We start from the raw sequence: 13,499 nt of genomic DNA, 5'->3' as shown, positions 1-13,499 counted from the left end.
AACCAGGAGAAAAGCCACAGTGATGAACTAACACGAGGAGCCCACATCAAATCAATACAATTTGCGTCAGGTTGAATTCTGCACTTGTAATGAAATATGGCCACACTAACCATTACAACAAAATTAGATGGGGGACACTGGGATATCCTGTGGTACATCTGGATGCAGGCACACTGTTTATGAATTAACTACGGCATCGATTTCAGTTTGATATAGCGTGGTCACACACTATAAAGGGGTAGTTTAACAAATAATGAAAGTTCTAAGATCCTCTGCTCATGCCTCACCTTTCCAGATTTCCCAGGCTGAAATTGGACAGACTCACCCATTATCTATCATTGCAACACCATTATTACTTATCACACCTCTGCACATTCAAATCTGGCCTGGCGAAACAATCTGGAACGCCATTTAAATAAAAAAGGAAAAAGATAGTGGCAATTTTTTTGTCAATACATGTACGCACACATTTATACAACCATTAAAGTATTGTGCTTCCCAGTAGACATTCTGGAAAATATGGAAACAATGTTATATATTTTGTTGACTGTTCCCAAATGTTTCCAAGAATGTTTAAATCCGGAGAAATAAGCAATTTTGAGTGCGTCAGTGTGTCGTCTATCAATGGCATCATACCCGGGTTACCCTCGATTTCCTGTTTTATTTTGTAGAAACCATGGAAACACCAAAGATGGTTTAAAATGTTTCATTAGACAGGTGAGAAACTGTTTGGATACATTCATTGACAGAAAACTAATCATATATTCATATTCATATCCTATAGGGCAGAACAAGAAAGGCTATACATAATATTTCATTAAAAAGTAACATGTTTAATAACTGTTTAAGAAACAGCCATAAACTCCAGCCATTTTATGCAAAACCATAGACCATTATCTTCAGTTCAAGCATGACAACAGGAACATTGAATCATCTTTGAGAGTTTCTGAGTTGTTACCGAATGCGACACGCAATTTGAAAGCTGAATGGAGAATAACTGACAGACGCAGTGGAGGGAAGCATTCACGTGAACTTGAATTTAATGACTTAAATATTCATCTGTACTCACATTAAACTATGGAATGGCTTCAGAACACTATAGTGCATTATAGTGCACAAAGCGTTGATGATGCTTTATAATGTTTTTGTGCCTTTTGCGGAGCTTAACAGCAACACAATATTATACGCACAATATCAGATTTAGATTGGTCCTGTTTGATCGGAGCAGATACCTATACTGAGTCTCGGATCAGTGTATCCCTAGTTTGATGCGAGTTTGATTGATAGTAAAATGTTAAAAATTTATTAAATTTTAAATATGTTCATAAATATTTAAATATATTCTTCCCTTTGGCATCCGGAAGATTTATGTTTTTAGAAGAAATCGACTGCGCTCATCCAGGATGAATTAATTTAATACCAGTAAATAATAATATTTTAAATTATATTATTGATGTATACATATGGGTGCATATAGGCTGTCGTTTCAAAGCTGATCTATATCTACCTACAGGAATACGATGCCTATGGCAGTCTTATTTAAGTTACCTTTCAGTTTTCTTTTATCTTTAACTTTCATTGTGTTGCTGAGGAGCTAATTACTTTCCACCATAATCTGCTCCTCCTCTTGTCTACAGTCAGGATTTGGCCGCTGACATTCCCTAATGTCATTGTCATCAAGAACATAAATGTATTCCAGATTTCATTAATGTTGCTTTGTTTCTGTTCATGGGGGAATTATATCGCTGTGCTCCCTGCTCTTATCCATGCAAGGCTGCATGGATGGGATGAGAGTTCCTGCCCAAAGCAGAACCATACCACCAATACAAACTGTATGCAAATTGTCAATTACCTTTGAAGGAAGTGGTCCTGACAGACCCTGCACATTAAAATTAACTACTTTGGGGATTTGTTCTTTGTAGCTTGGCAGCCCTATTCACTATCTATTTTCAATGTATGGAAAACAACATCTTGATATTCTGCTAAATACAGGGATTAAAGCAAAAAAAATAAATCCTGTAGCTGAACTTTTTTCTGGGTGGTGGTGGGGGGTGGGGGGGGGGGCAATAAGGTTATTTTATATAAAACAAAAGAAAAAGCAACAGTATTTGATAATGATTTTCCTTTAAACTAATGTATCTGCCAGGGGTGGAGCATTGTAAACATTTGGGGCTTAGCCCAAATCTAGTTTTTCCAATGACATTTTCATTTGGCTTAAACTGCTTTACTGACTTTAAAGAAACGTTGTTTTACTAGGCACGAGTAAAGTTAATAAAATCATCTGTTTTTCCTACAGGATTTTGTGAAGCTATGTTGGGTAGACATCTCTCTAGGTTCAGGGGATGCACCCCCGGAAGAAAATGTTGTACAGTTTTAGGTTAAATTCATCAATCTGGTGAACTTTGAGAGCTCAAAATTAATAGCTTTAACCCATGTACAGTGTGTAAATTGATCAAAGAAAAAGCATTGACTTGAACCTGGACATGACTCATGAACTCAAACATTATATCAACACGTTTTTTGTTTGTTTGTCGCAGCCAAATGCCACGCGATCCATGATCTTGTGTTCCATGGATGGGAAAAAATCATGCATGCTTGGAAGAGTGAGAAGATGAGGGGAAAAAAAAAAATTTCTGGGTGTGAAACTATTTCTTCAAGAGTGATACTCTCTGATTTATAAACAAGCACACAGACAGAAACAATATTGTACACATGAACATAAAAAGAAAATACCTCACCTTGGCATTTCCCTCCATTAGTTGGGTCTCCGTAGTAACCAGGTAGACAGATCTGGCACTGTGAGCCAGTTGTGAGATTCTTGCACTGCTCACATACACTGCCGTTAACACACACACTGTGTCCGTTACACTGACACGCTGAAACAAAGATGTGTGTTCATTTGATTAGACTGTTTTCACACACACCATAATTTATAGGTTTTGATCAGTGCACTTGTTTAAAGGGATAGTTCACCCAAAAATGAAAATACGAGAGAAAAAAAGACCCCCAAGGCATCCAAGATGTAGAAGTGTTTGTTTCTTCAGTAGAACACAAATGAAGATATTTAACTCCAACCATTGCTTGTATAATGCATGTCAATGGGGTGTATTTCTAGCCACATAAGAGTAAAAAAACACATAGACATAAAAATGCATATTAAACCCTGTGGCTAATGGCGACAAACTGATGTCTTAAGACACGAAACGACTGGATTCTGCGAGAAATCGATCAGTATTTGTGTGATTTTTTTACCTCATATCAGACGAATCTCATCTAGTATTCCCAATGTCATTACTTCTGTAGAGTAATGTCAAAAAAACATAGATTCCTCATTAGTACCTCATTAGAATAAGACATCTATGTAAATATCTATCTATGATCCCACCGGGTCTGTGACCTTACTTGACAGAAGTAATGGCATTGGGAATACTAGATGATATTTTCGTCTGATATGAAGTAAAAAAATAACACAAATTCTGTTCGGTTTCTCGTAGAAACCTATCGTTTGTGCCTTAAGACACCAATGTATCACCACGAGCCACAGGGTTTAATATGGATTCGTATATATCTATGTACATTTTTGGGTGAACTATCCCTTTAAGCGTGTGTTTTTATGTATACCTGGGCAGGTTATGTAGGCCCAGTCATAGCCTTTTTCCCTTGAACAGATACTGGAGTCTAATACCCTCTCTCGGCTCTGTCTGCTCAGGCTTCTCATTGGTCCACGGTATGATCCCTCAATACACTGGCCCTGACCTGTGTCTGTGGGGTCTCCGCACCAACCACAATCAGGCTGTCCCAGGCACTGACCACATGTACGATGACCTGAACAGTTTTGAGCTAGAAAGAGAGAAGATTTAGATAAATTAGTAAAAGATAAATGAGCATTTCCCCAACATTTTTAGCCTTATATACCTCCACAGCACCATCAGTAATCACCACTAAAACCTTTTTTTTTTTTTTTTACTTTAATTGAAATAAAAAATATTAGATAAAAAAAAAAAAAACTTTACAAAACTGGCAACTAACTGAAATTAAGTTGAAGTACTAAATGTACTCAAACTGAAATTAAAAAAAATAAGTTAAGGTAACACTTGATTCTAATGGTCCACTTTAGACATTTACACATTCTACTAACTATAAGCAACATTCCAACTGCATGTCAGCTTACTCTCAAACACTATATTACCGTATGATGGTCCCCCAAGAGACATTCTACTCACTATAAGTTACTTTGCAAGCACATCAAATAAAGTGTAAATAGAAGTTAAATAGATTTTTTTTCTTTAAACTGGCAAAAAAGTAGTATGACCAAACAAGAAAAAAAACTGAAAATATAAACTAAAAGTTAATTAAAAATATTAAAGTTAGACTATGATAAACATGTTATTAATGAGAGTGCAAAAAGAACAAAAAAATCTTCAAAACCATGTCTTTACTCAAAATACATTTTTATTAAGTTATAATATTTAGAGCTTCCAGAATGAATCATTCTGAATCTGAATCTTTTCAATCATTCAAATTAATATACACCATACCTTCATGTGTCACCTGTAAACGAAAAAACTAGCTCCTGCTAGTGTGGTGCGTGCATGACGTGACAGGAGTGTGAAGCTTATGTATGTAAAATTCAATATGTTACAAACTGTATACACTTGTCATAATCAAACAAATGATAAACTAGTTTGGGGATTGATTGCACACAAACTCCACCTATGAGTATTGGCAGCCAATACACATGGGCCTAATTCACACAGGGTCTGTTTTCTTCAGTGCAAAAAAAAAGCCATAATGCCTACCAATGAAGTGCTGATGAAGTATGGCATTTAAAGTGATGTTTTTATAGTCAAGAAAACATTTATTTATTTGACCCAATAGAAAAGACCACCACTGGCGCTGCCAAATCGATCTCTAATTTTATTTTAACAAATTTTAGGCTTTTTCAAAAAGAGAATGCAAATATCAGTTAGGCTCTCGGGACAGATCTATTCATGAGACATTCACAAATGGGGAAATACAAAGTGTTAGCATCTCCAAGCAGTTGCCACAAGTCTTTTGAATTACTTGACTTATTGCATTTTGTACTTATTCAAAGTGACGTTATAACAATTGTTACCATCACTGAAATTTACTCTGCCTGTTTGTTGTTGAACGACCTTTTAATTCAAAATAAATCGAGTTGTGTGACATTACATTATGAATGTGTATTCATACAATGTGCCTGACATTCAGAGTGCTGGACATTTGAGACGCATGGGACAGTATCAGATGATTTACATTCTCTGTGCCAGTAGGGGTTTTCTATAACAAAGTTTTCTGAGCCCCTAAGTAATGACCTCCCATCATTTTTAGACATTTGTGTGTGTGGGAGCAGAAAATGTATGCAGGCAATAGGGACAAAAGAAGCGGCCATCAATGTACCCCTCGACCAGACCCCGTCTAATGGGTCCTCAGACAGTGTGAGGGTCAAAAAGTGTCTCGGGGTTAATGACGAGGGCAGATTCTGAGAGATGTGGAGTGTGTCATTAAAAACAGGGCAGAAAGGCACACTAAGGGAACGCCACAGTCTATGTGATACTCAGAAGTGAAAGTAAGATAGAAAGAAAAGCCATTTGAAGTGCCACAGTGTTTGACCTACCTTATCATATTCAAAAAAGGTGCTGTTTGGAGACATTCTATTTATACATTTTTAAAGTGTAGTTTTATAATCTAAAGTCTTATAAGTACTATGAAAAATAGCTAATAATTGGGGGTGTGGAGTGGTTAACTGTTTGCCTAAGATGTATCTTTAGCTCCTTCTTAAAAGATTTGATGATATATATATATATATATATATATATATATATATATATATATATATATATATATATATATATATATGATTTGGTGTTATATTAAAGGTCCCATTCTTTGCGTGTTTTCGAAGCTTTGATTATGTTTACAGTGTGCAATATAACATGAGTTCATGTTTCGCGTGTAAAAAAACACAGTATTTTTCACACAATTTACTTATCTGTACAGCGCTGTTTCCTCTGTTCTAAAAACGGCCTGATGATTTCCTTGTTCTATGAAGTCCCTCCATCAGAAACACGTAACGAGTTCTGATTGGGCCAGCGCTTCCCGTGTTGTGATTGGACAGCAGCTTAGCGCACTGTGCCCGGAAAGGTCCTGCCTCTTACCATAACGGGGAGATGCAAGCGCTGAATCCGCGCTCTTCTCCACGTGGGAGAGCAACAAGACCACGCCCCCTATTTTGCATGTTCTTGTGGGCGGAGGGTTAGTCAACAAACGGTTCTAGTGACGTCATTACATCCCTGCACTTCCTGCTGTAGTCCAAACCGGCCGTTCGCTGTAGGCTTTGAAAGGGAACTTCTGTTAAATAAAATATCTCGCTTGGCATTGAACTTTGAGCGTTATAATTTTACAGGTATTATTTATGCTCTAACAGCAACATTACACACTAACTAAAGTTTGAAAGATGGAATCGCGAAGAATGGGACCTTTAAAAGCATAGAGCAGAAGGAGTGAGAATCCAAACGCAGTTTATTTATAAGTATCATCCAAGGTCATAGTCCATACCAGGCAGAGGGTCAAGCACATATAATCAGTCCAAATACAGCACATACACTCCAAGGAGACCAGACAGGAAAAGGGAATCCAAGGCTCAGGCAGGAATCAAACTTAAGAAAAACAAGAACTGCTCGAAATGCCAACAGAAAATGTTAACCAAAACCAACAATCAAACAAGACTTCTTTCAGAATACAGGGCAAATGACATTTAAAAAGACAGAGTAAGGGTTCTTTCACACTAGCACTTATGGTGCGCACCCAGGTTCGATTGACGCACTCGTGAACCGCACCCGAGTCTGCTTAAAGAGGTAGTCTGGGGTTCGTTTCATGTGAACTCCGGTGCAGTTCGCTGCTGATGTGAATGCAATCGTACCAAATCGTGGAAGTGAACCGATATTATATTTTATATATATATATATATATATATATATATATATATATATATATATATATATATATATATATATATATATATATATATATATATATATATATATATATATACTTTCACCATAAATTAAATTAATAAAACATAAAAAAAAATAATAATAATAATTCATGCCTGTACAACGGCGCAGCTCAAAAAAAAATCTGGATCGCAGAAGAATAGGATGCAGAAGCAAGTGTGCTGCAGAGGTCCTAAAAAATTAAATCCTGAGCAGTAATCAGTAATCAAATGGGACGCGGCTAATCTAAAAGAAATCAAAATACACTTCAAATTATTTTGTTCCAAAGGGCGTTCCTATCATATTTTAGGTAGTTCGCAGACATATGTTCAAGTGTTTATTTTTTTGGTAAGTTTGGTTTTAGTAATTTTTGCTTATTGGTATGGTTGAATTAGATCATTGAACGTCAGCAGCAAAGACATTGGTTAATAAAGTGGATTAAATGTATACAATATATTTATATTATTTAAGTATGTTTAATATTCTGAGTTTGGATTTTAATGTTTTAAAAAAACAAATGTTTACAGAAAGCCTCTGCAATTACTCCCGACTAAAAATAAAAATAAAAATTGAAAGTAATCCATTACTTGAAAAAAGTATATGAAATGGCATATGAAAAATATAACTTTTTCTAGTTATGTCAAGCTGTCAAATATTACACTAGAAATTGAGATAAAAATAAATAAATAAATAAATAAATATGTTTTTATGTCAAAAAGGTTGAGAACCAATGCTATATATATTGTAAAAATCCCTGTATCAGCCAATAACCAATATAGCACAAACATACTTCAGTGTCATAATTACATTTACCAGCATGAACAGCTGTTCTGATTACTGTAGGATGTATATACACATCTTATATTGCAATGAATAATACAACATGGAAAGAAAAGAGAAAAAAAATATTTGAAAAGTTTTCTGACATTCTGGGGAAGTTCTTTGGATATTTGCATGTTCTTTTGCATTCTTGATCTAGATTTCCATAGCGCACAGATGTGTTAGGTGAACTTTTTACCCAGAAGCTCCTCTCTTCTCTTGCATTATTCACGCCCAATACAATGATTCATTTTGCCGTGTTGTGCGTTCGGCACAATCACAGAGGTGTTTCATAATTACAAACACAATTCTCATCTCTGCCTCTCTCACTTTCTTATGCTCCCTCCTTTTCCTTTTTGTGTTTAGCCAAAGAAATGATCCTTATCTTTAGCCAAGGACACCTAAACATTCATTACATATGCAAATCTATACAGCCTATATTAACATTATCAATGTTAATTTTTCTCTCTCAAAAGAAATGTTTTATTTTCATTCAAATAAAACTATCACACGTTTAAAATCTGTTCTAGGCATGTCTGACCCAATGTCAAAATTAAATATCTATCTACAGCAAGACAACATCTGTCTCGTGGACAGATTCACCAGGGACAGACACACCTGTCAAACAGGTTGCCTTCAAGATTAACAAGCATAAAACGGAAAAGAAAAGATTTTAATAGAGAATTATTGCTGGTCTATGCAACTTTCCAGAGATGAAGTCACTAACAAAACCACATAGACACTGAGGGAGGCATGCCCCCCTCAATATTCAGAATAATGGGTTTTGCAAAGACCTTCTTACATTCTTACACATATCTTTAGACATGTGATCTCAAAATGGCCAAGTAAGATCAAACAGGCTACAGATTCTACATCTCATGCAAGTGAGTACTACCATTCAAAAGTCTGGGGTCTTTTAATAAAAAAAAAAAGGTAAATTCCATACAGTTTATAATGATATACAGTATACCGATATGAACGCATCTGAAAAATATCGGAGTACGCAGAGTGAGCTGATGCAGTGAAAGTGAATGATACAATTTGTCCTAAACATCACACATGCTTTATATTAAGGGCTTCAAAACAACTGGTAAGATATAGTTAACATGTATAGTTTAAAGCTAAAAGATAAATATATATTTTTAACCTTATTTATTTATATTTATTTAACCTTCATTTAACCAGAAAGGACTCAAAATGGTCAAAATGGGTAGCAATACATCAGTTTCATCACAAAATATTACAATACAAACAGACTAAAAAACACTAAAAACATGCTCTGAGAGCTAGGCTACTCTTGCTGGCTGTGTAAATACTCGCCTTGTTTAATGCGTTTGAAATGTGGTGCTTTCCTCAGTGTATAACCTACATTTCACATGTACATTTTTCATCTGAAATTATTATGAAGTTCTGCAAATATGCATTTTTTGCAAAAATATTGCTGTCCGGAGAGGACGAGCCTTCTAAAAGTAAATCTCTGCTAAACTTCATGCTTCCGTGAATGAGCATCGCCGCATGCATAACAGACGGAGCGCAATAAAAAAGGAACGCAATAATTCTGACTAAAGTGTACATGTTTCTAAAATACTTGTTGGACAATAAATGTGCCATATGTGGAAATTTAAACCTACAAGTATATTTTTATGAAAGTGATCATTATAATGGGCTAATATATAAATATAGGCAAATATGCTTTTGTTTTTATTTATATTTAGTTTAGTGAATTTAAAAACAAAATTATTATTTTTCTTTTTAGATTTTAAACCCCAAATTTGCACATAATATATTGCATAGCCTACATTACATTAACTTTATTTGTTTATAGCCTTCAATATTAACATTATTTTTAGGACATCATTAGATAGGATATATAGCGTGTATCGCCATTCAACCAAAAAATACAGAGATATGATTATTTGGCCATATCGCCCAGCCCTAATGTATACACAAACACCTTTTTTTAACAAATGCTTATATTCTAGCCTGACGTGGTCATACTCAATTCTAGTCAGAATATGAGTCTGAAATCGCTCCATTGGGCTTTGATTATGAGGCGTGTTTCAACCGAACCGAACCTTAGGTCTATCCAATTGATGTCTTTCCTGTTTCGGTTGAAACACGCCTCATAATCACAGCCGAATGGAGCAAACCAATCAGAGCAACGAAGTGACGCATTGTCAAATGTCAACAGACAGCTCAACTGCACTGTGTTGCCAAGTCCGCGTTTTTTTTTCCGCGGTTGTTTTCTATGTCCAAGGGTTGAAGCGACTATTATGTGATATATAGACCCATGAGTGCGAATTTTAGCAGGCAATGTTGACAAAATAACACACATTTTACCCCCCAAACACCATTTTTCCCACGGAGAACCCCCCGAGAAGCTATTGTTTAGGGCTAGTAGTTGGCGGATTTTGTTGTAAAAACTTGGCAACCCTGTCTGCACACGCGCTGGAATAAACGATCTGGAATAAACGAGTAAATATAATCCAAGCTCCTTTGATGACGTGCATGATTACGTTTCTGTTTATCATCTGTCCGTCATCGTCTAAAGCCCGCCCTGATGATTTCATTGGTCCGAACAGTTTCTGTTCGGAGATAATTACTCCTCTATGGAGCGATGCCAGACCGAACTGCCCGACCTAAAAATTTTGTGGGCGGGGCTAAATTCGGCTGGCATCCAGGGTACTTATATTCAGCAATGACATTAAATTATTCAAAAGTTAAATTAAATAGATATAGTTCAATTTTTTTACGCATTTAACGCACATGCCCCACCCCAGACCTACTTTGTTCATAATAATAATATATTTTATTTATAACGCACATTTCATTCCTAATAATCTCAAAGTGCTTCCAGGGAAAAATAACAAAAATGAATAAAGAGTGAAAATACAGAATAATAAAAACAATCAACAAATAAAAGCCATTGTAAGTCATCTTACATTTCCTACAGTTGATTGATAAAGAATATGATGCAGGGCAACAACTCTTCAACTGTGTGATGAACCTTATAAAATGCAGAAAGAATGGCCATAAAATTCAAGATATGATTTTTAGTTTGAGTTTGAGTCTAGTTTTTACACTGAGCACGTTTGTTGTGGTCCGCGTCAGAGCACGAGTGTTTCCACTGGTGCTATGTGTGAATAAACTGTAGGCTCCCTCTCGCTTGTATCCAAGGTAAACACATGCGCAAGTAACTTTTCTTGCACCCGAGTCAGTGTTGCTCAGACACTAACAATATCACACGAGTAACGAGTGCAGTATCACACGAGTTCTGTTTTTGTCATGAGTACAAATGCAGAACTGATCGATCATATACGACAAGTTAATATATTTTGTTTTAGACAAAAATATGTGTTGTTTTAGACAACATTGTGTTTTTTTATTCTGTTTTGCTCAGTCTTGCCAATGAAAATATAAAGACAAAGCAGAACGGTTCCTCTCTGATTTCGAGCAATAAACAGCACTTTATTTCTGAAGCCGATATCTACTAATCGGATTCAATGGACCAAAAAGCTAACCATTTAGTCTACATTTACCTTTTTCGTAGAGAAAACCATTTATTTCACTCCTGAATGAATGACTCAATTAGACATTTATAGCCACCTACAGGCAGTTTCTTATTTAGAGTATAATTTCATATTTCAATATATTTTTCACAAATGTTTTCAGTTTACCCAAACATATTTATTTCTGAAGCTATTTGTAATGTCTATTTGATTATTTTTAAAGACAATAATGACATTAAATTATCTTTTGGGAGTAATTTCTCAGCCAAATTTGATGTGCGATTTCAGATTCATTGGTGATTATAAAACACTGACCCCAAACTTTTGAATGGTTGTGTACATATCTTTTTTTTTTCATCTTTTGCTTAGTGTTTTTGGGGTGAACCTTTTCTAATGTAGAAACTCTTAATCACAATATTTAATGAAACAGAGAAACAGATATAATTTTTGGTAAGATTATACATGTGAATAGAAAGGATAAAGAGGCGAAAAGTTATGAAAAAAGTATGCTCACTATTCAGCTTTAATTTTTGCCTCAAGAATGTTCACACATTTGTCTGTTTAAAGAGTGAATAAAAACAAAGACTTTAAAACTTTCTGCAAAAAAAAAAAAAAAGGAAAAAATTACAAATACTTCAAACTCATTTCATACCATAACAGTACAGCACAATGGACGCAGCCACTTGCAACACGCTGGCACATTGTACAATATGGTATTTCTTTTATCTTTACTTCTGCATTGAAAAGGCTATATTTGCAGAGTATATTGAGCCAGTGAAGAAGTTCATTTCCATTTTGATTAGGTGCATATTATCATGCTGTCAAGCCGTTTCTTTATCTCTGTGTGGGCTTTTGTTTAAATATGAAAACTGCACTTTCTCTAATTAAATTATCCTCTATCACAACAGGTACGTCTATGGGGCAAAGAATCACCCAGCAAAATATTTGCTGAGGCCATGAACCAACTCCTTGGAGGAAGAAAAGGGATCCTCTAGCAATTCACTTCCATCAGAGAGCTGACCTTAATGATGTTTATTGTCTGACAGATCGCCTCTATGAAATACAGCCATCAACATCCCAGGTAACAATGCACTGGAGGCCTTTAGTCTCTACAGTCCAGATAAAATCAATGACAAGCACATCCACAGAGAAAGAACAGTAATATCTGTGCAACTCTGTAATGGCGAATAGAAGGGGAGTTTGTGGAATCAGGGTCTCAAGGCCATGAAAAGACTTTCAACTTCCTGAGACACTATAGACAGGCAATTTCACCTGTCAGGTTTTTATAGTAGACTTTTTTTTCTGGAGATATATGTGTGTAATTAAGCGTTATGCTTCTCAGTTGGACTGCATATCTATTTTTTTCATTCTCGTCCCTGTTGCTGCTGCTCATTTGCGCCACATTATGATACCAGCTCTAGTGCCTCTTAATGCAGAAGAAAATAATGATTTCATGCGTCTACAAACTTGCTGATGACTATACAAGGTAGGTCCGCGTCAGCTACTCATAAGGCTTTTCTGAAACGATTACTATCAGTCATTTCAGATCCTTTGGCATGGTTCTGTTGTTTTAGACCACATGATATCGCTCTTGGGTATGGGGATATTTCTGCAAATCTACTTAGAAAGAACTAGAGGAGCTGTTGAATCGTAAAGTGCCTGAGCAGAGAAACAGCCTCAGTTTCAGACGGCACACCCATGAACCGCCCACAGTTTGCACACTGACACATGACGTATATAAGAATGGCAAGTGGTGGCTGAGATCAAGAGTTCAAATCTGAGTGACTGGCTTTTTGGAAATAAGAGCATTTGAAAAATGTCTCAACAACAAAGTGGGATTTACAAGGATAAAATTACCAAATTTAATGATGGAATATTCATAAGATTTGGCATATTAGAGACATCAAATCAAGACAAAAATATAATTTTTACATGAACTGTTGTGCTTATTTCCCAGCAAAAAACATTCTTCATTCTTTTGTTCACACACAAAAGGTTTTGGAACACTATTCTTTGGAACACTATTTGTTTTCTTCGATTTTCTTATTATTCCTACTCTTATTGTTCTTATTCTTCTTCTGTCAGGTCTGTACCAAGTTGTAGAGACACCAATATTAGTGGGATGTCAGAAATCCCTCACTACTTAAAGATGCAC

General features: G+C 35.7%; 1 protein-coding gene across 3 annotated transcripts in view; it reads right to left on the bottom strand.

The window, feature by feature from the left end:
- atrnl1a (attractin-like 1a) overlaps positions 1-13,499 on the bottom strand; it is a 324,662-nt gene that overhangs the window by 207,612 nt on the left and 103,551 nt on the right. For all 3 annotated transcript variants that reach the window (XM_067421824.1, XM_067421822.1, XM_067421823.1), the window contains 2 exons: positions 3,622-3,840; positions 2,739-2,876 (listed from right to left, as the gene is read on the bottom strand). In XM_067421824.1, coding sequence (XP_067277925.1) covers positions 2,739-2,876; positions 3,622-3,840 — 357 coding nt within the window. The remainder of the gene's footprint in view (positions 1-2,738; positions 2,877-3,621; positions 3,841-13,499) is intronic.

Source organism: Pseudorasbora parva, chromosome 17, assembly GCF_024679245.1.
Source record: "Pseudorasbora parva isolate DD20220531a chromosome 17, ASM2467924v1, whole genome shotgun sequence".
Taxonomy (NCBI): domain Eukaryota; kingdom Metazoa; phylum Chordata; class Actinopteri; order Cypriniformes; family Gobionidae; genus Pseudorasbora; species Pseudorasbora parva.
Note: the sequence above shows the minus strand (reverse complement) of the source record. Positions and strands in the feature narration are given on the sequence as shown.